Genomic DNA, 23314 nt, shown 5'->3' with positions numbered 1-23314 from the left:
AATGGTATAAAATTTATAATAAAACACAATTGCAAAAATTAAACTAAAACTCAAAAACTGATTAACAAAGTGTAGTTAGCACACCTCATATTAAGAAAAAATAAAATTATTAACTAATTATTTCTAGTATATATTTAATTAAAAACAAAAAAATAATCTAAAAGTTTAATGACTAAATATAGGTAGAGTTGACGCACTCTTATTATTCTCGTTGAAAAATGAGTTTCTGCAAATCACACGTTGAGCAGGTAATGCTATTCCTTAGTAAAATGACCACACCAATGACAACTAAAAAAAACTACCGTATTTTTGGGATAAGATGCACTATTTCCCCAAAAAAAAATTTGGGGAAAATGTGGTGCGTCTTATAATCCGAATTGTAGCTGCGGTGGAGCGGGGTCCCAGGGAAGCTTCTGGCGGCGGCAATTGCTGTGGGCCCCAGGCTGGTACGATGAGGTGTTCGGCTGTACGTGGGGTCCGCCGACATTGTGAAAGCCTGGAGCCCCGCACTTTCCATACTTTTTTATGTGGTGGACTATGGGAAAATTGCTGCCTGATGCGACGCATGCGCGTATCGAGATCTTAATTCTGCATGCGTCACCTCCACAGAACACCTCGTTGTACCAGCCTAAGGCCTTCAGCCAATGCCCAACTCTTAGGGTATGTTTCCACGTTCAGGAAGCGCTGTGTGTTTGACGCTACGTAGAGCCGCAGCGTCAAACACGCAGCGTCCAGATGTTACAGCATAGTGGAGGGGAATTCATGAAATCCCATCTCCACTATGCATTAAAAGACGCATATGGCAGACCCGCGGAAACGGACATGCGGCACGTCTTCTCAGAACGCAGCATGTCCTTACAATGCTGAAACGACCCAAGAACAACGCAGGTGACCTGCCAGTGACCTCAGGTGCAGATTTGGTCAGGATTTTACCTGCGTAAAATCCTGACCAAATCCTGAACGTGGACACATACCCTTAGTGCCGCCGAACACCCCGTCCTACCAGTCTGGAGCCCGCAGCATCTCCTGCTTTTTCCAGCAGTTACCCTGCCACCTGGGACCCCTCTCCACCACCACTGACCCCCAGGTAAACTACCACAAAAGCGGATAAACACGCACCATTTTATTAAAACATTTTTTTCCCCTATTTTCCTCCTCAAAATTTGGGATGCATCTTATAGTCCGCAAAATATGGTACTTTACAAGCATGAAAGGGCCAAGTCAAATAAAATGTTGACTTGTAGTCTCAGCCATAAATATAAATTGAAAAATCTTTGAATCCTCGTTTTCTTAAAACTATGCTAGAAACCTTAAGAAATCTAGTCATTGTGATCACAGTCACAAAAGAAAAAAAAACCTTATTCCATCATCGAGCTTCTAGCTAGGAAAGAGGATATGAAGTTGTGCCTCACAACAGGTCTGTACTTAAAATTAGTTTGAATTTTTTTTTTTTAATCAGTTTTGAAAAAAGCTGAAGATAAATTTATTTAATTAAAAAATATATTTTTTTATTTTCTTACATAAAAATTCCACCACTTGCAGGAGGATAGATGATGGAACGGTATCAAGCTCATCTTCTGACTTCTCATCTACATCTTCAAGCTTCCATGATAAAACCTGCTCTGTAAAAGCCATAGCAAGCGGAAATTCCAGTGGAAGGGAATGAATTACCAGAACAGCTCCCGGAGCCGGAGATACACCTATAAAGTAAAGAATTTCAAATGATACGCAATATAACTTAAATTAATATACTCTTCAAGAAATAAAAACATTTTGGCAACATGTACATAAACCTCATCTCTTCTGCTTTGATGGAAAACTTGTAGATAAATACTGTCAAATAAATCAACTCCTATAAAACAAAAAAAATGGACCCCTAGTATGGATCAGACCACCAACTACATAATATTACCTACAAATACCTGATGTCGATATAAATGAAGAATACACACATGTATCAAAATATAGGGATTTTTGTGTACTCACCGTAAAATTCTTTTCTCCGAGCCATTCATTGGGGGACACAGATCATGGGTGTATGCTGCTGCCACTAGGAGGCTGACACTAAGTGATACAAAGAAAGTTAGCTCCTCCCCTGCAGTATACACCCTCCTGCTGGCTCTCAGCTAACCAGTTCGGTGCAAAAGCAGAAGATCAATAACATATGAGCGTATAGCATGTCACATTATATATGAGAGTATAGCATGTCAAATTATAAAACAAGCACAAGCTAATAACAGGGTGGGAACTGTGTCCCCAATGAATGGCTCGGAGAAAAGGATTTTATGGTGAGTACACAAAAATCCCTATTTCTCCTTCGCCTCATTGGGGGACACAGACTGTGGGACGTCCCAAAGCAGTCCCTGGGTGGGGAAAACATCAGATCAGGCCTTGTGAAACTACTACTTACAAGTGCGCCACCGTGGCCTGCAGTCTGCCAGCCCAGACTCACATCTGTGGAAGTCTGGGAATTATAGTGCTTCAAGAATGCATACGGACTGGACGAACCCGCAAGCTTGTAGGCGTGCTTTGCCGACGAATGATGCCTAGAACCCAAGAAACCTTGATAGACAGGGAGATAGGCTAACATCTAACACGGAAGGACTCCTGGATGATGTAATGAATCCACCAGGCTAACATGGCCGATGAAACGGCTAAAACCTTCCTGTTACTGTCAGGAAGCCGTCCTCTTACCGTGAGGTAGCCCAAATAATGTGTCCAACCTTCGGAAGGACGCCGTTCTCGAGACGTAACTACTCAGAGCACTCACCTCATCCAGAAAATGGGGAACCCATTCCGTTTTGTGGTCTGGTGCCGAAAGAGATGAGGGAAGAACAATGCCCTCGTAACTGTGGGAATACAATACCACCTTGGTAACAAGGGACAGGGATGGCCTGAGGGCAACCTTGCCTTGATGATAATAAGGGAAAAAACTCTGAAAACAGAGCAGCTAGTTCCGAAGGCTCGTCAGGACGAGGAGATCGCTGAGAAAAAAGGGCGACCTTCCCTGATAGTAAAGTCTGTCCGGATCAAAAGGAGTCTACTGTAAGACTCCCAGGACCATTAAGGTCCCAAAGATCTAACGGTATGCGATAGGGAAGAACCACATGTGAAGACTCCCAGCGAGGAAGTCCCTATTTGCAGTTTTGTTGCAATAAGACGGAAAAATACTAGTTCTGCAAACGAGAAAACCTGACATGGTCAGAGCGGATCTCCTAGAATCACTGGGGCCCTTCCTGCTTCTGAAAAGATCTTGGAAGTAGTGGAAGAGGGGCTATGGAAACTGGTACCATGGAAGAACCAGAGCATGCACTGCAATGGCTTTTGGATCTGGAGGCCGAACCATGAACTTAGAGTACATTTGCGTTCAGTCTGGACGCTATCCGACCTACATCTGGAGTGCTCCAGAGAAGACAGATCTGATGGAAGACTTCCGGGTGAAGTTCCCACTCTCATGAGGCGTGACCATGATGGCGTCTGCCGCCAAGAGTTCTACTCTTGAGATGTGTAGTGCCGAGATCACCGAATGATAGATCGTGGACCAACAGAGAATGTGAGGTACCTCGGCCATGACGCCTGACCGTGGGTACCTGCTAGATGATTAACATATGGCACAGACGTGGGATTGTCCGATTAAAATCGGATGGGGTGACCCGCCAGAAGGCAGTGGACCTGCAGTAGAACTAGACATACCGTTCGGATCCCCAGAACAATGATCAGGAGAAGAGGACTGGCATTGGTAGTCACTAATAACCATTGTACCGGGAGAAAGGATCTCCCCTGGATGAGGAAGGAGCTCAGTGACTACCCTCTGAAAGCCTGTTTGACCTGCAGAAAACGAGAGGAGCAAAGGAAAACGCTTCCATTGCCGTCACCAATTTTCCTCAGAACCCCCCTAGCAGATTGAATGGAATGAGGGGATGAATGAACAAGTGCGCGAGTTCACTGTTGAAAGGTCACGGCCTTGTCCTAACCTTCTGGAAGTTTCCAGGATCATCCTCAAAAAGGATATCTGCTGGGCTGGAAATGAGGAAAAAACTTGTTTAAGTTTAGCTGCCAGTCCAGGAGAGAGAGGGTATCGCAAGAGATATAGACGACTCAGCGCAGGGCTGGAAGAGCGTCTAGAAAGTCGACCAGATAGGGCAGGACGACCACGCCTCTAGTGCAAGAGAAACATGACAGCCGCCATAACCCTTGCAAACACTGGGTACGGTAGCAAGGCCGAAGGACAAGGTCGTGATTTGAAAATGCTGTTCGCGAATGGAAAAGCGAGGGAATTTTTGAAGAGGGGAAAAAATAGGAATGTGAAGGTACGCATCCAGAATTTCGGTGGATGCCAGAAACTTCACCTTTTTCCGTTGAAGTAATGGCTGAGCGGAGGAACTCCATCCGAAGAAGGAGGACCTTGTCAAGCTTGCTCAAAATTTGAGGTTCAGGGTCGGTCTTACTTTTCGGTCCCCTTTTTGGAACGAAGATCCCTTAGATCTAGACCGTCCAGGACAACTGACCCACCTACTAGTTGGGTCTATAGGAATAATGCGATCCTTTGTACTCCCAACCTCTCACCGAATTACCGATCAATCTGGTAAGGGAGTGATGTCAGAGGCCTTTTGAACGCAGAGTACGCTTCCATTCTCTGAGCTATAATGTCCTTCTGAGTGTAATGGCATTAGCTGCTGACAGCGCCGCGCAAGTGGACGCATCCGAGAGGCGTGAAGCAGCCAGTCTCCTCGCTCATGAAATTTGATTGACCAGCTGTACCGTCTTCGGGAAAAGGTTACTGTTGGAAATCAAAGTAGTTAAGGTCTCTGACCAAGAGACCATTGCTCTAGCAACACATACGGCGGCTAAGGAAGGGTAGATCGCTGAACCGGAGGCCGCAAGATGGAACAAACCAGATTTGCTATCTGACAGTAAGTTGTATTTTTAATTGATGACCCATTGGGCAGGGATACTGGTAGGTATACCACAGGAGATTCTACCATGTTAATATGCCAAGTTGCAGAATGCGCGGCTGCAGGCAGAAGGTGAGGAAAAGCAGTCTCTTGCTATCGCCTCTCTCTTTTGACAGTGCAGAGTTAAAATGATGAACCCTCGATCCTCCATGCTCTTAACAGGGAAGTGGAGAGGGATCGTCCGCCTTCTTGCATCATCTGCTAAAAAGTGGTGATGCAGAGGGGGAGTTCGGACGCCAAATAGAGTGCCTCTGTAAATCCACAGAGTTAAGGTCCCTGGGTGGACAGGGTTGGTTGTCCGGTGTTAGGCCTGGCTGTAGAAGAGGATACATGGAGGCGACACTCCATGTGCTCGTCTATTGATGGTGTGGGGAGATCGGTGCCCTTTAAAAGGACCCATCACCCCTAAGAATCAGACCAGGCATGGCATCCCACATCTTAGGGGGTATACGTGGAGGGGACACCCCACATGTTTGCATATTGGCTGAAAAAGGATGCTACGCTTGCAGAGGTTTCTGTCCAGTGGATCGCTTATCCGGACCCTCCCTGTCCGGGTGAATGGCAAATGCTCTGCGAGGGAGTTTAGTCTCCTTATGAGGGACACTGCGTGATCTAGAGCAGAACCGGAGTCCTAATCAATCTACAGAGATTGATTGATGATATAAATAGGCAAAACCATCCTTTTCTGAAGTTCTGGTGAGTCCAGAACCAAGGCAATATCAGATCCATATTCAGAGACTTGTTCTCAGCAAATTATTGGGGAGGGATCAGGAAATTAAACTTCCGTTTTTTAGACACGTGTGCGTTTCTAGACGCCTGTATGTTTCTAGAAAACTTGCGGCTCCTGCTAGCTGACGGCTCACATGAAGGAAAAGGACCATCTATATTGGTCCTGTGAGCACTCCGAGCCACAGAGGGTTTACGGAGGAATTCAATCTCTTGGACAGAGAAGCCATGGGTTGCGGCAGTGACGAAGCCCACTCAGGTAACTAGGTACTCTGGGATAAGCTGGGATCGGCGGTGGAGGGCTCCTGAGCTCATTTAGGCTCATTCCGGCTTTGGACTGGTCATGTGTAGTGATGAGCGAATATACTCGTTGCTCGGGTTTTCCCAAGCACGCTCGGGTGACCTCCGAGTATTTGTTAGTGTTCAGAGATTAAGTTTTCATCACGAATGATTTACAGCTATTAGCCAGCTTGATTACATGTGCGTATTCCCTAGCAACCAGGCAACCCCCACATGTACTCAGCCTGGATAGTAGCTGTAAATCATTCAGCTGAGGCGATGACAACTTAGGGTATGTGCACACGCTGCGGATTTTGCTGCGGATCCGCAGCTACGGATCCGCAGCGGTTTCCCATGCATTTACAGTACCATGTAATGCTCCAATAGGAAACTGCAGGTGAAAAACCGCAGTGGAAACTGCAATAGAAACCGCGATAAATCCGCAGTAAAAACCGCAGCGGTTTTGCACTGCGATTTATCAAAAACGCTGCGGAAAATTCCGCAATGGAACCCACAGCGTGTGCACATGGCCTTAATCTCCGAACACTAAAATACTTGGAGATCACCCGAGCAATGAGTATATTCGCTCATCACTAGTCGTGTGCCTTTAAGACAAGGGAATATTGGTCATGAGCCTTTAAGACCAGGGGATACTGGTTCTGTGCCTTTAAAACCAGGTAATACTGGTTATGTGCCCTTAAATTCATGGAATGCTGGTCCTGTGCCTTTCCGATCAGGGAATGCTGGCCATGTGCCTTTAAGACCAGGGAATGCTGGCCATGTGCCTTTAAGACCAGGGAATGTAAATGTGCCTTTAAGACCAGTGAATGCTGGCCATGTGCCTTTAAGACCACGGAATGCTGGTCATATGCCTTTAAGACCAGGGAATGCTGGTCATGTGCCTTCAAGACCAGGGAATACTGGTCATGTGCCTTCAAGACCAGGGAATACTGGTCATGTGCCTTCAAGACCAGGGAATACTGGTCATGTGCCTTCAAGACCAGGGAATACTGGTCATGTGCCTTCAAGACCAGGGAATACTGGTCATGTGCCTTCAAGACCAGGGAATACTGGTCATGTGCCTTCAAGACCAGGGAATACTGGTCATGTGCCTTCAAGACCAGGGAATACTGGTCATGTGCCTTCAAGACCAGGGAATACTGGTCATGTGCCTTTAAGACTAGGGAATACTGGTCATGTATCTTTAAGACTAGGGAATACTGGTCGTGTACCTTTAAGACCAGGCAGGAGATACTGGTCATGTGTTTTTAAGCACAGGGGGAAGATGCAGGGGAAGAGAGCAGTACTTCCTTACTCGGTTACAGAGTCGTTGTGCCCCTTTAATGCAAAACCATAGCCCCTGTGTGTGTCTGTGTGTCTTGGCAGGGTGGACCAAGATGGCCACTGGGAGTTGCAGAGGTGGTAAAGTCTTGCAGAGAGTGAGAGGCGACAATTCGGGGGGGGGAACCGAGCCACAGACGTGATGTGGGCGGAGCCTCATGACTTCCATGAACAGGCCCAAGCCGAGGCCTAAGTTTCTGCAGCTGGCGTGAGCAATACCAGGGGTAGATTAGAGGGGCGTTGCCAAGAGAAGCTATCGTTCCCGTGCCAGGGGAGAAGCGCCAAAAAAGTGGGCGAAGTCATAATGCGGGCGCGGCTTCCGGGATGCGCCCTACACATCGGTCAAAGTCAGGGGCTAAATTTTTGCAGCCGGCCGAGCATTACCTCATGGAGGTGGGACACAGGGAAGCCATGGCTGAGGCTGCCTGTCGGCATGTGAATATCCCACTGCAGAGGCCCACCACTGACTGGATCCACTCACCACTGGTGCACGTCCCGGCATGGAGCCGCCGCGATGACTGGGTTTTTAGCGCTGAGGAAAGCGTGCGCACTCCATTGTTCTGCTGCAGGTCAGGTATTGCAGCATGGATGGAGCAGGGATAGAGGTGTAAACCTCAATCGACCATCCCTTTGTTAGGGAGGTGGAGAGGAACAGTCCGCCTCCTTGTGCCATCCGCTTTAACAGTGGTGGGACAGTGGGGGCTGCTCGGACGCCGAAGAGAGGGGCCTCTGTACATCCACGGAGTTCAGCCCCAGGGTGGACAGGGCCAGTTGTCCGGCTATAGGCGTGCTGGCTGGGCAAGAGGGTACGTGGAGGCGACACTTCATGTGCTCGTCCGTTCAGGGTGTGGGCAGATCGGTGCCCTTGAAGGGACCCGTCGCCCCAAGAATCAGCTCAAGCGTGGCATGTCGCAGAGAGGATACGGAGAGGCGACACTCTCCGTGCTCGCCTGTTGATGGTTCGGGGAGATCGGAGCCTTGAAAGGATCAGTCGCCCCTTCGTTGTAGAAAGTAAAATCAAAAATGTAAAAATAAAATAAAGAGTTTTGGGTCTGAATAGCAGACCCGTCCGTGTGCCTCCTACGGACACTAAGCAAGAACTGGTTAGCTGAGAGCCAGCAAGAGGGTGTACACTGCAGGGGAGGAGCGAACTTTCTTTGTATCACTTAGTGTCAGCCTCCTAGTGGCAGCAGCATACACCACGGTCTGTGTCCCTCAATGAGGCGAAGGAGAAAGTTCTGTTTATTGAATTTACAAAAGGCTACCATGTTAAATCAGTTCAAAATCAGCACAGGATGGAGGCCACTGTTCATGATGATAAAGTTACAAACACAATATGTGAAAAGTAAATAATGTTGCACAGTATGTATGATGAAGATTGCACAGGCTCAATGGATGTCATGCTATCAATACCAGACAGTACGAGATGACCCACTGAATTAGAGCACAATGAGAGTTTAATACATTGAATGTGCTGCTAAAGTGGTGCTAGTGAAAAAAAACGTATTTTAAAACCACAAAGAGAAGCGTATGACAATGGAATAGTTGTTGAGACATGCAGAGAAAGGTAAAAAAATAAATATAAATATATATATATATATATATATATATATATATATATATATATATATATATATATATATATATATATATATATATATATATATATATATATATATATATAGTAAAAAAATATATATATATTGTCATCAGATCCACATCCGGGGTCCCCCAGCGAAGACAGATCTGTTGGAAAACTTCCGGATGAAGTTCCCACTCCCAAGGGGCGAGACCCTGATGGCTGAGTAAGTCTGGCGCCCAGTTTTCTAGGCCTGGTATGAGATTGCCGAGTGGTTCCTCTCTGCTCATGGGAGAATGCGAGTTACTTCGTACATGGCCGACCTGCTGTGGGTACCCCCTTGATGATTAATGTATGCCACAGCCGTGGCGTTGTCCGTTTGAATTCAGATGGGGTGACCCGCCAGGAGATAATGGAACTGCTGCAGGGCTAGCCATATCGCTCAGATCTCTAGGACATTGATATGGAGTCTCGATTCCGAATTGACCAGCGGCCCTGAGCGGTGTGGTGACGAAAGACTGCTCCCTAGCCCAGAAGACTTGCATCGGTAGTCACCACTAACCATTGAACCGGGAGAAAGGACTTCCCCTGATTGAGGGAAGAGCTCAATATCCACCATATGAGAGGCTGCCTGACCCACAGGGATAAACAGCCCCCGCGGTCGAGGGAGAACGGGTTCCTGTCCCAAGCTGCTAGAAGGCATGCTGCAGGGTACAAAGGTGCAGCTGCGCCAAAGGAACTGCTTCCATTGCTGCCATTTTCCCCAGTACCCTCATAGTAAACTGGCTGGAATGAGGGGATGATTGACAAAGTCCGTGGGCTCCTTGTTGAAGGGCTAGGACCTTGTCTCGAAGGAGAGTCACCAACCATCGAGAGGTGTCCAGGGTCATGCCTAAAAAGGATATATGCTGGGCTGGGACTGGGGAGGACTTGGTTAAGTTTATCAGCCAGCCCAGGCGAGAAAGGGTATCGCAAATGACACGAACGGACTCCGCACAGTCGTGGAGAGACGTACCCTTGACTAGAAGGTCATCCAGATAGGGCAGAACGACCATGCCCCGAGAGTGCAAGATGGACTTGACGGCCGCCATGGCCTTTGTGAACACCCTGGGAGCGGTAGCGAGGCCAAAGGCCAAGGCCGTGAACTGAAAATGCGGTTTGCGAAAAGCAGGAAATTCTAGAGGGGGGGGGAGAAAAAAAAAAAAATCAGGATATGCAGGTACACATCCTGAATGTCGAAGGATGTCAGAACCTCCCATTTTTCCATTGAAGTAATGACCAAACGTAGAGACTCCATGCGGAAGTGACAGACCATGACAAACTTGTTTAGAAGTTTAGTATGGGTCTCATCTTCCGTCCTTTTTTGGGACAACAAATAGGTTTGAGTAGAATCCCATGAACCTTTCGTTTTCTGGAACCGGGACAATGATGCCATTGTGACGCAATGCATCTATGGCTCGGGAAAAAGCTTTTGCCTTCGCCTCTGACGTGGGAGGACGGAAAGGTAAGAAACGCGTTGAGGGAAGCGAAGAAAAAGAGTCGAACTTGAGGCCTCGAAGACAGAGAGACAAATTTTCTATCTGACGGTCAGTGGAATTTTTAATGGATGACCCATCCAGCAGGGATAGAAGGGTTTTGGATGCCAGGCGAGAGACTGGCGGGTCTACTACAGGAGATACGGCCCAATCTTTCCTTGGATCAGCTGAAAAAGGATACTTCGCCTCAAGAGATCTTTGTCCTGTGAAGAGTTTATCCGGTCTCTCCCTGTGCCGATTAACTATAGCCTGAAACTCCGGGTGAATGGCAAATGCTTTTAGTCCTTTTGAAGGACATAGCGTGATCCGGCACGGAGCCTTCGTCAACCTTCAGAGTCTGACAGTCTCAATCAAAGAATGCACCGTTTTCTGAAAATCTGGTGAATCCGGATCCAAGGAGACGTCCGATTCATACTCAGAATCGTGTTCGCTACAAACCTCTAGAGAGGGAGAGCGAGAAATGGAGCTCACGGACATCAAGGCACGTGATTGCTTGGGTGACGTACTACGGATCCATTTTCTAGATGCCTGTACGTTTCTAGAGTGCTTGCGGACCCTGCTAGCCGACGGCTCCCGTGTAGAGGAGGATCCATCTACGTCAGTCATGCGAACGCCACGAACCACAAAAGGAAAACGGAAGGATTCAAACGTTTTGGCCAGAGAAGCCATGGATTGCGACAGTGATGAAACCCACTCAGGGAGACTAAGTACACTGGGCTCAGTGGCAGTAGGGGGCTCCTGAGCGTATTTGGGGTCATAGGCTTTGCAGAGTGGCAAACTCTGAGCTTTAGGAAACGTAGACTGGCAAGACTTACATGAAGTAAAAAAGACAGTCTTAAGAGATTTTTTAGGTGTCTTAGGCTGGGACATGATGTACCCATCTATGTGCCCCTTTAATAGGGATTCCTACAGAGTATGGGGTACCGCAGAGGTGCAGCGCTCCCTTACCCAGATTGTCTCTTATTTGCAGTGTGGCACTTCTGAAGCGGTTAGCGCTGATGCCTCCGGATCCTTGTGCCAGGAAGCTGCTTCCGGATGCCAGTGTGTCTCTGGAGGTGGCATAGGAAGGAGAAAGATGGTCACCGAGATCTGCATAGGCGCTTCTCGTCCTGGACAAGAAGTGCCTGAACAGTGGGTGGGGACGCTGGAGCGCGTCATAGCGCAGGCGGAGCATCCGGGTGCAGCCTGCACAAGGCCGAAGCCGGGGGCTAAATTTTTCGGTGGAGGCCGGCACCGAACAGGAGAAGAGCCGGATGTCCCCCCCACAGTCGCCAGGATGGGACCCCAATGCCAGCACTGCCCCAGACCACCTGCTCAGAGCCCCTAGCCCCAGCACTTACCCGGAGAAGCTGCCAGGTAATGCAGCAAGTCAGGATACAGTAAGTCCTCCTGCTGACGCTGCTGGTTTTGGACGGCGCAGGGATAAAGGGGGAACCCCTCAATCCAGCATCCCTTTCATAGGGAGGTGGAGAGTAGCCGTCCGCCTCCTTGCATCATCCGTTTTAACAGTGGTCATGCAGTGGGGGCTGCACAGATGCCAAAAAAGTGCCTCTGTACATCAAAGGGGTTCAATCCCCCAGGATGGACAGGGCTGGCTTTAGGCCGGGCTGCAGAAGAGGGTACATGGAGGCAACACTCCATGTGTTCGTCTGTTGATGGTGGGGGGAGATCGGTGCCCTTTAAGGAACCAGTCGTCCCTAAAAATCAGCCCAGGCATGGCATCCCACGAGGGGGTACTTGGAGTTCCCGACTGTAGTTGTTTTGGGGAGATCAGAACCTTAAAAGGATCCGTAGCCCCTTCATCTGAACAAAAAAGTAAAATAAAAAAAAAATAAAAATGAAAAGTTAAAATAAAAAAGGATTTTGGGTCTGAAGACCAGACCAGTATGCCTCCTACGGACACTAAGCATGAACTGGTTCTCTTGGAGCCAGCATGAGGAGGAGCTATCTTTCTCTGTATTAACTAAGTGTCAGCCTCCTAGTGACAACAGCATAACACTCATGGTCCTGTGTCCCCCAATGAGATGAAGGAGATAAAAAAAATCGAAAAAATTGCAAAAAACGCATGTTTTTGCAGCGGTGTTTATCCAGCCAAGAGATTGGGAAATGGTGCAGAAATATCTGCTGCAAATAAAGTGTGTACATAGCATAAACGTTATTAAGCAAATACTATTAAATATGTGAAAAAAGAGTCTAAAAATACAGCATGTGAGCCAAAGAACAGATAACTACCAATATTTGTAAATTTTAATGTCATAAAAAATTAGAGACCTTTGCCAGCCAAAAGAGTGATATGATGCATATTTTGCCCCAAGCTTTGTTTAAGGGTGTATGGTATGGTTCAGCACCTCTATTCCATTGCCACATTCCCAACTTTGCCATTTTTGATTATTTTTTCCAAAAGCCGCAAATTGTTAGTACTGCCTTCACATTGTGCTCTAATCCCACGGACCATCTAGGTCTATGTACTATGTCATTTCATCATTCTCTTAACATCAGCCTCCCTCTTCTGCTGATTTTATTTTATGTGGCAGTGTCTTTTGTAATCTGAATAAACCAAATTTTTTTGATAAATATGTGTTTTTATGTATTTTTGTAGGTGATAAATACTGGCAAACAAAAATACGGTTTGTGATTTAACAGAACATTCGAATAATTAATTGACAAAAATAATTTGATTTGAGCACAAACCATATTTAAAGGGTTTTCCAAGAGATTAAGAAATTAAACTAGAAGTGGAAATTATGCATAAACCATATTCACTTTTAATATTCTCTGCTGCTGTAGTGTCAATGCTAAGATGGTCCCCGCCAGTCCCACGCCGTACATCAATGTGACCACTGCAGTCACTGGCACGGGCCATTATAGCATTGGTGTTGGGATGGCTGGAGGGTTCACAGGTAAGCTCATTTTTATTTTATTCCCTGCCTCAGCCTTTAACTCTCAGACCATATACCTAGTTTGACGTGGATCTTGTCCGTAGGAATGAGGGCCGTTGGGTATTGATTGGTGGTTGGCGGTGGTGTGAGGCCTGTATTGCTGGGGGAGGCATCACGAGGGTAACATGCTGTTTCAATTAAATTCAGTTGTCCATTTCTCTTCACTTTATGACCAAGTCCATAGAGCAGAACTCGAGCCCAGGGAGCTTTATACAATGAAGAGCTAGAACAAAGATAAATGTAATATTTCTTACAGTAAAAACAGCCCAAATAAAATCAACTTATGTCATTAGTGGGACCTGAGTTAAGGATAGATAATGAGCTCAAGAAGAAGTGGCTCATAAGTGAAGAAAGAGGCATTATTCTCAAATATATCACATTTTCTATTGATTTGTGCAAATCTAGCTGAAATGACAGTGCCTTTCAATTTTCAATTCTAGTTTAACATCTGAGCATGACACTCTTGCCTTAAAAGGACTATACCCTCCATAATGGGTGGATATTGTCAGATACCGCTAGTAAAAAAAAAAAAAAAGAAAAAAAAAAGCAATTTTGCAATTTATTAAATTTTGCAGCCATTCTTGAACTAGTAACGCTTTTGTTTACATCTTGCAGCTTAGGAGACCGACCACTTCGGATGTGTAGATTGTATGAACGGAGCTGAAGAAGATGTCCAGGATTAGGAGGTAACAGAACGCTCCAGTGATCCTGACCAGCTTCAAAACAGCTTACAAGCTGAACAGAAGTGAGCTGGTAAACATGACACATGATCTGCTGTCTAGCAGTGGTGGTTGGTCTCCAAGAAAATAAAGGTGTAAACAAAAAAAAAGAAAAGAGAAAATATCTCAAGAATGGTTAAACAATTTAATAAGCAGTAAATTGAAAAGTTACTTGTATTTACAAGCATTTAGCAGACAATACCCATTTATGAAGATTTGATTAACCCATCAAAACATCACTGTGGTTATTTAGATCACTTACTCTTTGCGGAAACCAGACTGGCTTTCTTTACAAGACACCACAACAAATGCTGCTCCAGGAAAATTAACATCCATACTGACTTTGGATTCAGTGACTGGGAATTCTTCTGATGGAAACTGCTCTGGAGCATTCTAAAAACAAAAAAAAAACTCCAATAAGAGAACTAGAAAACAAAGGCCAAAGAAATTCTACAACTCCAAACCTTACCATAATAGAAGATGTTCTACATCACTAAACCTTCAAAGTGATTAGCACACTGACCTGTAGGAATGAACAGATCTGTTTGGTTAGGTCCAGAAGGCTGTCCTCTCCTTGATGTAAGGCTCTAGTGATGGCAACCCCAAGCCATTCTCGGATTGCTTGAGCATTGCCCTGGTAAAAGAGGTCTGTGGTTGAGCAGTTCTGAGAATGGATGCAATGTTGCAAAGATTGTGCAATGAGGATAGAAGAGGAGCTGATGGTGCCATCTATGTAAAGAAAAGCAAAAGGTTTAAAAGGATAATAATAGCAAATGTGATAAACTCAATAAGTAAATTATTGAATTAAAAAGTAGAGGGAACACTCATTAGCAAAATCTTGATATACAATTTTCTATGGAAACAGCGACGTATATATTTACCAGTAAGGGGAGGTGTTAGAAGTTGGTTTGACAGCAGTTGCAGATGCTCCAGTGTGATGTCCCGAATGGCAGGAATATGGAACAAGCGAGTAAATGTGTGTGGAGACTTTGGTGCAAAAATATTGAGAAGTGCAACACGGCAGTAAAGCCTGGCAAGTGCAGATTCACATCTTAGCAGCTCCCTAAAATGAAGAAATATAATGCACATTTCATGGAGCCATACAACTGTGCTGCAATCTTGTAAAATGTGCAGGCAAACATGAACATAGGCAATCACTAATGCATGTTCACCAATATAATAAGTTTATCTGCCTACTACAAGCCGCATTCTGTAAAAAACATCCTGTCATCTCGGTCAATCAGTAGGTCCCCAGAAGAAGTTAATCCATTGTAGAATTACAAGGGTTTCCCCTTTCAAAGTTTTATTTTAGTAATATGTTGTGGTCATGTTAAAATTAATAAAATAATTTGTTAATTACCCTCCCCAGTGCCAACGTTGCATCTCCATCGTGGCTCTAGTGATTGTACATAGGCGGCAACGGTGACATCATATCAACAGTACATATCACCACCGGAGCCACAGCTGCTCCTGACGTCTACATCAGAAGAACTGCCGAGTCCAGTGATTGGATGCAGCATTGAAGACGTGATGTCACTGACGCACAATCATAGATGGGAGCAATGTTAGAGACTCAACCCTGAATATGGTGAGGGCAAGTAACAGATGCATTTATTATTTTTAGCACTCCTACAATGAATTACATTAAAAAAAGGGAAAAAAAGGTGAAAATGGAAAACCCCTTTAAATAAATCATAGAATATTAAAAAGAAAGGAAGAATCTGCAGATTATGTTTCTGCTACATGGCATTGACATGCCTTCAGTCCTGCTATAAACTACTCGCTTACCTGTGAATTTGGATGTTTGCGCTATCTAGAGTCACTAAACCATTGGTGGCCATTCTTCTGTATCCCACAGGTGGACGTTCCAGCATGTCTATAGGATACCAGTATCTGACTAAGACGCCTTCACTACGGAGATACGTCTCTACTTGCACCAATTCATTTACCTAAAAGCAAAAACAACCAACAAATCCTGCTAAAAGATAGAACAACTGCAAGCGTGTGGGTTTTTAAAACATATTTTGAAGCATATGGCACAGTTCTAAATTGTTATTATAGGTAAAGTTATGCATCCTACATTTCATCAGGACATTTTAATAAGGAGCAAATCTATCAAGTCATTTGTAAATGATTGGTCTAAATACAAACAAAAGCTGCAATTGATGTTCTTAAAGGGCATCTGTCACCTGGTTTTTGCTATCTATCTGAGATCCGCATGATTGTTGGGTCAGAAGCCCCGATTCAAATGATGATTGCTTACTACGCTGCTTCCTGCAATTTTGATAAAAATCAGTTTTCTCTCCTGCAGATCTACAAGTTTTCTAAATGCCGAGCTCTGTACGCATAAGCAGAAAGCTGCCTATCAGTAGTGGGGGTGGGGCTATACAAGGCTCATGAATACGGAGGACTACCTGGTGGCAGGTTTACTAGTCCTTCAGTGATAATCTCCTGCTAAAACAGTGATTTTAGAAAAACTACACTAAGCAGCCCAGTAAGTGACACATCGCTGGAATCAGGGGCTCTGTCTCTACATTATGTTGCTCTCAGATTAGGTGGCAAAAACGTGGTGATAAAATCCCTTTACACCATAATCATAAAATAATCTAAATGAGAAAATAAACCAAAAGAGAGGGAGCTCCATGTGAAGAGGTGTTCAACTCCCCTCTGGTTGTTATGCATGCCAGGCACACTGCTGATGCTAAGTGGTGAATGACGGCTGTCCTGGAGCGCTGCAGCACCTTCTGCCTACGCATGGCATCCTGCTCAGGAGCTGTGATACAGTGAGGCATGATGAAAGGTGGGCTGTGGAAATCCAGTCAGGAGCCACCCAGGTCAGATAAGAAAAGTCGATTTATTCAATACAACATGTTTGATCCGTCCCCTTCATCAGGTAACTACAAAATGTATACCACGCTCAGTGCTTTAAATAAACAGGCACGTGAAAACTGTGTGTGTTGAATAAATCGACTTTTCTTACCTGACCTGGGTGTCTCCTGACACAGAGCGCGGCACCCTGTGGATTTCCACTGACGTTTCTTTGTTCCTCAATATAATATAAATGTAAGGTGCGTGATGCCTGGTTTTTATGTTACATGCTCTACAGCTTAGAAACATTAGCATTTTAGCATTCTTTTCAATGTCAGCAGATACAATTTTAAGATATTTTACACCCCATGAAAACAGAACACTAGCCGAAATCATGGCTGCATGCTATTAATTTAAAATACCAAGAAATCCATCCTGTGAGTGTCCAATACACAAGCACGTCAATCACAGGCATGTTAATACAACACCAGTACAATACATCATCTCACCGAATCCACATCCAGAACCACTCCATGCAGGGAGAAGGTCTTGAGCATACCCCTGATGGCAAATTTTGGTAGAGCAGTTCCCACAGCAGTGCTGGCAACATTGTTGCTGTCTGGAGATCTAATGACCACAGTGAGTCCTAAGAAAAAACACAGATAAAAATAAGTTCCATGTGATCTGCCCAGAAGTACTGAGGCACCTTTACTATGCTGAGGTATCATACAGGGGCAATGATCATGTGAAAACTACCATCGATACCTGCCTATATATATATATATATATATATAGCATCTTAGTACCACAGAACTATTACCAAGAAGGACATTTTTAAATATAAGAGTTGCACAATGGGGGTCCTTTTCTGACATTTTAATGACAAAAGTCCTTTGTATTTAGATTGCTTTTTGCTTTTGTTTTTTTATACCTTTGCGAACTTTGTCAATTGTGAATTTATTTGCCTCGTCCTTGATATCTTCAATGGTTGGAAGATATAGATCTCTAGGGATTCCACCGTTTTCCTCATACAAAAACTCCACAGTCTGCCTTGCTATATCCACCATTCCTGGAAGAGAAAACAACGTTGATGATTATGGAAATAAGAGTTCACAGATGAAGCAACACCCAATGGTAATATAACATAAAGAAAATATATTACTTGGTGGTGCTGGGAGAAAGAGGAACATAAAAAGATCATAAAATTAAAGATGTCTGGCCTTCATGTACGTGCATTGACAGTACGAAGTATCCCACCCCCACATATAATGGATGTGCAAAGTTTGCCACTGTGCAACCTCCACCATATATCACTGTAGTCAGTCCGTATCCTGCTGGAAGCTCAAGTTTTAACCTGCCCTTTGTGAAATACGGTTTTATTCAATATTAATATAAGCAATTAACAAAAACAGGAATGCATCATTTGTGCAAGTAAATTGCACCATAAGTTTCATACCTAGTTGCAAAGCTCCTTTAATCTGGTCCAAGCCTGATTTTCTCTCCGCCTCATTACGAAAACGTCTCCGAATGGTTGGAAATACCTTGGTCTCCCAAGCTTTCACCAGTAAGGCATAGTGATCTTCCTTTAAAATATAGGAATGAATGATAATAAATTTATTATTAAAAAAAATATGTATACAAGTCACACAATGTAGACTATAAAAAAATCTGTGCGACAATCCCCAAGACTTGATGAACATGTTCGCATATAAACCTTATGTGCAAAAGGAGAAAATTATTAAAATCATTAATCAGGTTTACATTTTCAACAACCAAAACTACTAAGTATTGTATTTGTAGAAATTAGCTTTTTTCTATTACAAATAACATTTTTTGCTCTATCATTAAAAGATTTTTCTTTTTAAAATCTCTGACCCGTGGCATGTCATCATCATCGTCATCATCACTTTCATCATCTGCAATAGGAGGGGGATGTGGATCAGGACCAGATGTAATAAAGTTTTCATAGCTCAGCTCCACCTTATATCTGCAGGAAGCATCACTGTCATACTCTGAAAGAAAAACATGGGGTTGTATGCACGGGGAAGCATAGACTAACAGAACCCAAATCAGAGAGAGAGTGGGTCCTGAAAATAGATAAAGTACGTACGTTGTAAAACTGTGGCTGCTGCAGCAATGCGGCATGGTGGGCCGTGATTTCCTGGGTCAGAGGCTATGCTAGTTCCAGCATCATTATCACTGTCTGACGCCATTGCAAATGGTAAGGCTTCAAAATTTGCACTGATTTCTTCAGCCAGGTCAATGCATAAATCAGCAGCATTGCGGTGAGCCTGGCCCTCAGCAAATGCAAACTGGCGTGATCCATAATTTGCCCGGATTTTTGTATTCTGTGAAAATTACAAGATATTCACAATGACAAGTTCCAAAATATCCTACATTTTCTGGAAATACATGGCCATGGTCCATCACTTTGTGATCGCGTACATTGGTTTGGTGAATACAGATAATAGTTTATTGCCTAACTTAATTGCATAGGTCTCATGAGGTTTTAGGCAGAATAATTTACCTTTTTCTGAATATGTATAACTGGCCACATTCCTCCAGAAACATCTTCTAAGTAAGGTCCAAGCCTTTGGCCACAGTAAGTGAAGTAAACTCTGCCCTTTGACGGCTGGCCTGGAGGTGGTGGAGTGCCTTCTGTCCTCTCCCAACCAATACCAGCAACATCGCCTAAAACACAAAGAAAACCTGATCAAACAATCCAAGCAAACTTAGGCCATCAAAAGACCCATCATCATGGTGCAGAGTCTTATGTAAATAAAAGTGGAGGAATACTAGTAGAAACATTTGTCACATAACATTTGTCACTGCACGACCAGCTCTATCCTCACCCATCCCTTGTAGATTGTGAGCCCTCGTGGGCAGGGTCCTCTCTCCTCCTGTACCAGTTGTGACTTGTATTGTTCAAGATTATTGTACTTGTTTCTATTATGTATACCCCTCCTCACATGTAAAGCGCCATGGAATAAATGGTGCTATAATAATAAATAATAATAACCTAATCTTTTCCTAATTTGGACAAAAATTTACTGGAGATTGAATAAATACAAGAAATGGGCATCAATCATATAAACAAAGTCCATACCGGGTGACAGCGCTACATCTAACCGGACGCTCTTCCACTGCAAAAGGCTTGAACCATTGTAATGAACAGCTCGCCCATTGCTAAAAAGAAGAAGGAAAAGTGGTAAGATTTTTAAAAGTAGAACTAAATAAAAAGGCCCACATCTCAAGAACTGTATGGTGGATTTAAAAAAAAAAAATAAAAATGGAATACTCAGAGAAACCGCAGGAATAAAATTACTGCACAGACTGCCCCCTTTTGGCAGGAGGTCCTCTTTAGGCAGGACACCATATAGTTTTAAATATAGTTCAGAAGGTCAAAATCTTAGTAGAACACAAGTTCCATTTTTAAACTTCATTCAATACACAAAAGTGGGGGGTAAATTGGTCTTCAAAAAAATCTAAACACTTACTTGTGAAATAAACATGTACCCACAGGGTTAGTCCAAGCTCCATCACGCTTTTCTGCCTCGGTTGCAAATCCAAATGAGACAATTGGACCAGTGTCATCATCTATGTCTCCATAAGAAACAACTTCGATCTCCCAATAAAAAGATGGAGCCTAGTCAAACAAAAAGTGGTAACCCTAGGTCACTCATCATGTAGCATGCTTTGTGATTTTTTTTTTTTTTTAAAGATAATGAACAATAAAAAATTATTTGGTGGGTAAATACTTTTATGAAAAAAGTATTGTTGGGAGTGATATTTTTTGGCTAACCAGAGAAGCACAGAGGTCCCCTTCATCAAGCTTACAAATAAAACCCGCCTTATGAAGGAGCTTCTGTGCTCCAAAAGCCTGCAAAAATAATTATGGTTTGTCAATAAAGGTATCATTCCATGAATACCTTTCTCTTTCTTGATATAAAAGTATTTACATAGATTTAAAAACATAGAAATGCCATAATGAGTAATTAATGACATTAACAAATTATTACTATGGTTTCAATTGAAACAATAAAATAGTTTACACAATTATATTGTTGGTTTGGTTAAACGGAAACACGGTGCCCTGTAGGACTTTTCACAAACTCCTTACTTGTATAGGTACAGGCGAAGATGCGTAGATAAAGGTACCCCGTGGTAATCCGCCTCCTGCACTTGGGTCCGCCAGAAAAGTTACAGCTGTCAGATGTGATGAAAACATACAGGCTCGCACTGGTGGGAACACCCGTGATGGGCACCATGTAATCTCTTTCGGCTGTTCCAAAAAACACATGGAATTACCAAGCAATATTTACTTTATGTAACCATTAAATTAAAATTAATAAGAAATCCCTACCTGTCTACGCTCGGCCTGAAGTGGTGGTGGCGGTGGTCGAGCACAATCCCGATATAGCATCCTTAGTCTTTCACATTGCACTTCCACCACAGACAAACGTTCACCTGAAATTGATAAAAAAAAAAATATATAAAAATGTTCTCTATGCTGATCATTATGGGTTTTGAGTTAATTGGATTTTACTGCCGATTTTGCCTTTTCAACCCCTTAATAACTAGGTACGAAAGGGCCTTAATGACCAATCCAAGTCTCTGATGCTCCTTTGGAATACACATAATTTACTGCGTTATTTATACATTTGGTTTTTGTAAAACAAATATGGAAAAACAATTTTTTTTTTTTAACAGTTCAATGTTTCACATTGACATGTTAAATTACATTTTCAGATTATCATGGTGGTGTGGATACCCAATTTGAATTTTTTTTTAATTTTTTTTTATCATAGATGGACTAAACTGTATTTTACATTGAGAACATTTTTTTTTAAATTTTCTTAACAGGTGGACTTTTTATATTTTATTATTTACCCCCTCCTGTTCCCAGATTTTTTTTAGAATTCCTTATTTAGAGGAAGTGAACAAGGAAACATTACAGGCACTACATTGTAGCCTCCAGATGCTTAGATTATTTTTCTTTTAATCATTTGGCCCCTAGAAGGTAATAAAAGATGTCTGGAGAACATATTTTGTTACTCTATTGTGTATGTTTTACAAGGAAAACCAGTCCACTACGGTGACAAATCACTGGCAGGACTCCGTGGCCCTGATATGCCAGGCAGACCTCTTATGATAACCAGACCGAATAGAAGCATCTATATTACCAAATCTTCTATTCAGCGCATAATGCCCACAGAGCTATACAGACTGCTATAGAGTAGTGGCGATGAGCTACTCTTGTCTTCTGTGTGGGGTCCCCATGTGTGCCTCACAGCCAGTTACAAGACCTGCTCTGACTACATTGCAGGAGCTTTAATCCCTTGCAGCAAATTTACTATGGCCCTTGATTAAAGCCCACAACCAAGCGCCATAAATTTATGGCGCTTGGTCGTCACCAGGTTCGACGGAATAGTACGTCCGATGGCAGAACCCCCGCTTTGATGTGGGCTCCGGCGGTGAGCCCGCATCAAAGCCGGGAAATATCAGCTGTTTTGAACAGCTGACATGTGCCCGCAATAGGCGCAGGCGGAATCACGATCCGCCCGCGCCTATTAACTAGTTAAATGCCGCTGTCAAACTCTGACAGCAGTATTTAACAAGCGCTTCCGGCCAGAAATACATGCACCGCCGACCCCGTAACGTGATCGGGGGTCAGCGGTGCGTCGGCATGACAACCAGAGGTCTCCTGCAGACCTCTATGGTTGTTGATGCCTGATTGCTGTGAGCGCCACCCTGTGGTCGGCGCTCATAGCAATGCTGTAATTCAGCTACATGGGGGCGATCTGAGCATCACCTCTATGTAGTAGAGGCGATTGGCAGCTTCTAGCCTCCCACTGAGGCTATTGAAGCATGGCAAAAGTAAAAAAAATAAAAAAAACATTTTTAAAAATATGAAAAAAATAAAATAAAATAAATAAAAATAAAAAGTTCAAATCTTCCCCCTTTCGCCCCATTCAAAGTAACACACACACACACACACACAAAATCACACCTACACATATTTCACCGCACATGGAATTTTTTTCCTGTTTTCTAGTACATGACATGGTAAAACCAATGGTGTCGTTCAAAAGTACAACTCGTCCTGCAAAAAAATAAGCCCTCACATGGCCATATTGATGTAAAAATAAAAGAAAAGTTATGGCTCTGGGAAGGAGGGGAGAGAAAATGCAAAACAGAAAAAAACTCCGGTCATTAAGGGATTCAAAGGGTTGTCCCACAAAGGACATTTGTCACCAATTTACAGGTTAGGTTTACAATGTCTGATCTCTACAGCCCCATTAATCACTAGTACAGAGGCCCTCTACAGTTCGTCTTCACTGTACAACCGATTCGCTCAACATTCCCTCAGCTGTGTTCATCAGCCCCAAACACTTTGATGTCCGAGTGTCCCATCTGGGGCATATGAATAGGA

General features: G+C 43.8%; 1 protein-coding gene across 3 annotated transcripts in view; it reads right to left on the bottom strand.

The window, feature by feature from the left end:
* The window catches only part of HECTD4 (HECT domain E3 ubiquitin protein ligase 4), a 258154-nt gene that overhangs the window by 54400 nt on the left and 180440 nt on the right, over positions 1 to 23314 (bottom strand). For all 3 annotated transcript variants that reach the window (XM_077292459.1, XM_077292466.1, XM_077292472.1), the window contains exons 45-60: positions 21245 to 21348; positions 21002 to 21163; positions 20379 to 20527; positions 19988 to 20067; positions 19409 to 19572; positions 18992 to 19229; positions 18757 to 18893; positions 18338 to 18464; positions 17813 to 17950; positions 17391 to 17527; positions 15862 to 16022; positions 14955 to 15136; positions 14597 to 14802; positions 14336 to 14466; positions 13372 to 13577; positions 1521 to 1700 (exon numbers count right to left, since the gene is read on the bottom strand). In XM_077292459.1, the coding sequence (XP_077148574.1) occupies positions 1521 to 1700; positions 13372 to 13577; positions 14336 to 14466; positions 14597 to 14802; positions 14955 to 15136; positions 15862 to 16022; positions 17391 to 17527; positions 17813 to 17950; positions 18338 to 18464; positions 18757 to 18893; positions 18992 to 19229; positions 19409 to 19572; positions 19988 to 20067; positions 20379 to 20527; positions 21002 to 21163; positions 21245 to 21348 (2502 nt within the window). The remainder of the gene's footprint in view (positions 1 to 1520; positions 1701 to 13371; positions 13578 to 14335; positions 14467 to 14596; positions 14803 to 14954; positions 15137 to 15861; positions 16023 to 17390; positions 17528 to 17812; positions 17951 to 18337; positions 18465 to 18756; positions 18894 to 18991; positions 19230 to 19408; positions 19573 to 19987; positions 20068 to 20378; positions 20528 to 21001; positions 21164 to 21244; positions 21349 to 23314) is intronic.

This window comes from Ranitomeya variabilis, chromosome 1, assembly GCF_051348905.1.
Source record: "Ranitomeya variabilis isolate aRanVar5 chromosome 1, aRanVar5.hap1, whole genome shotgun sequence".
Classification (NCBI taxonomy): Eukaryota; Metazoa; Chordata; class Amphibia; order Anura; family Dendrobatidae; genus Ranitomeya; species Ranitomeya variabilis.
The sequence above is the reverse complement of the archived record's forward strand: the minus strand, read 5'-3'. Positions and strand labels throughout refer to the sequence as shown.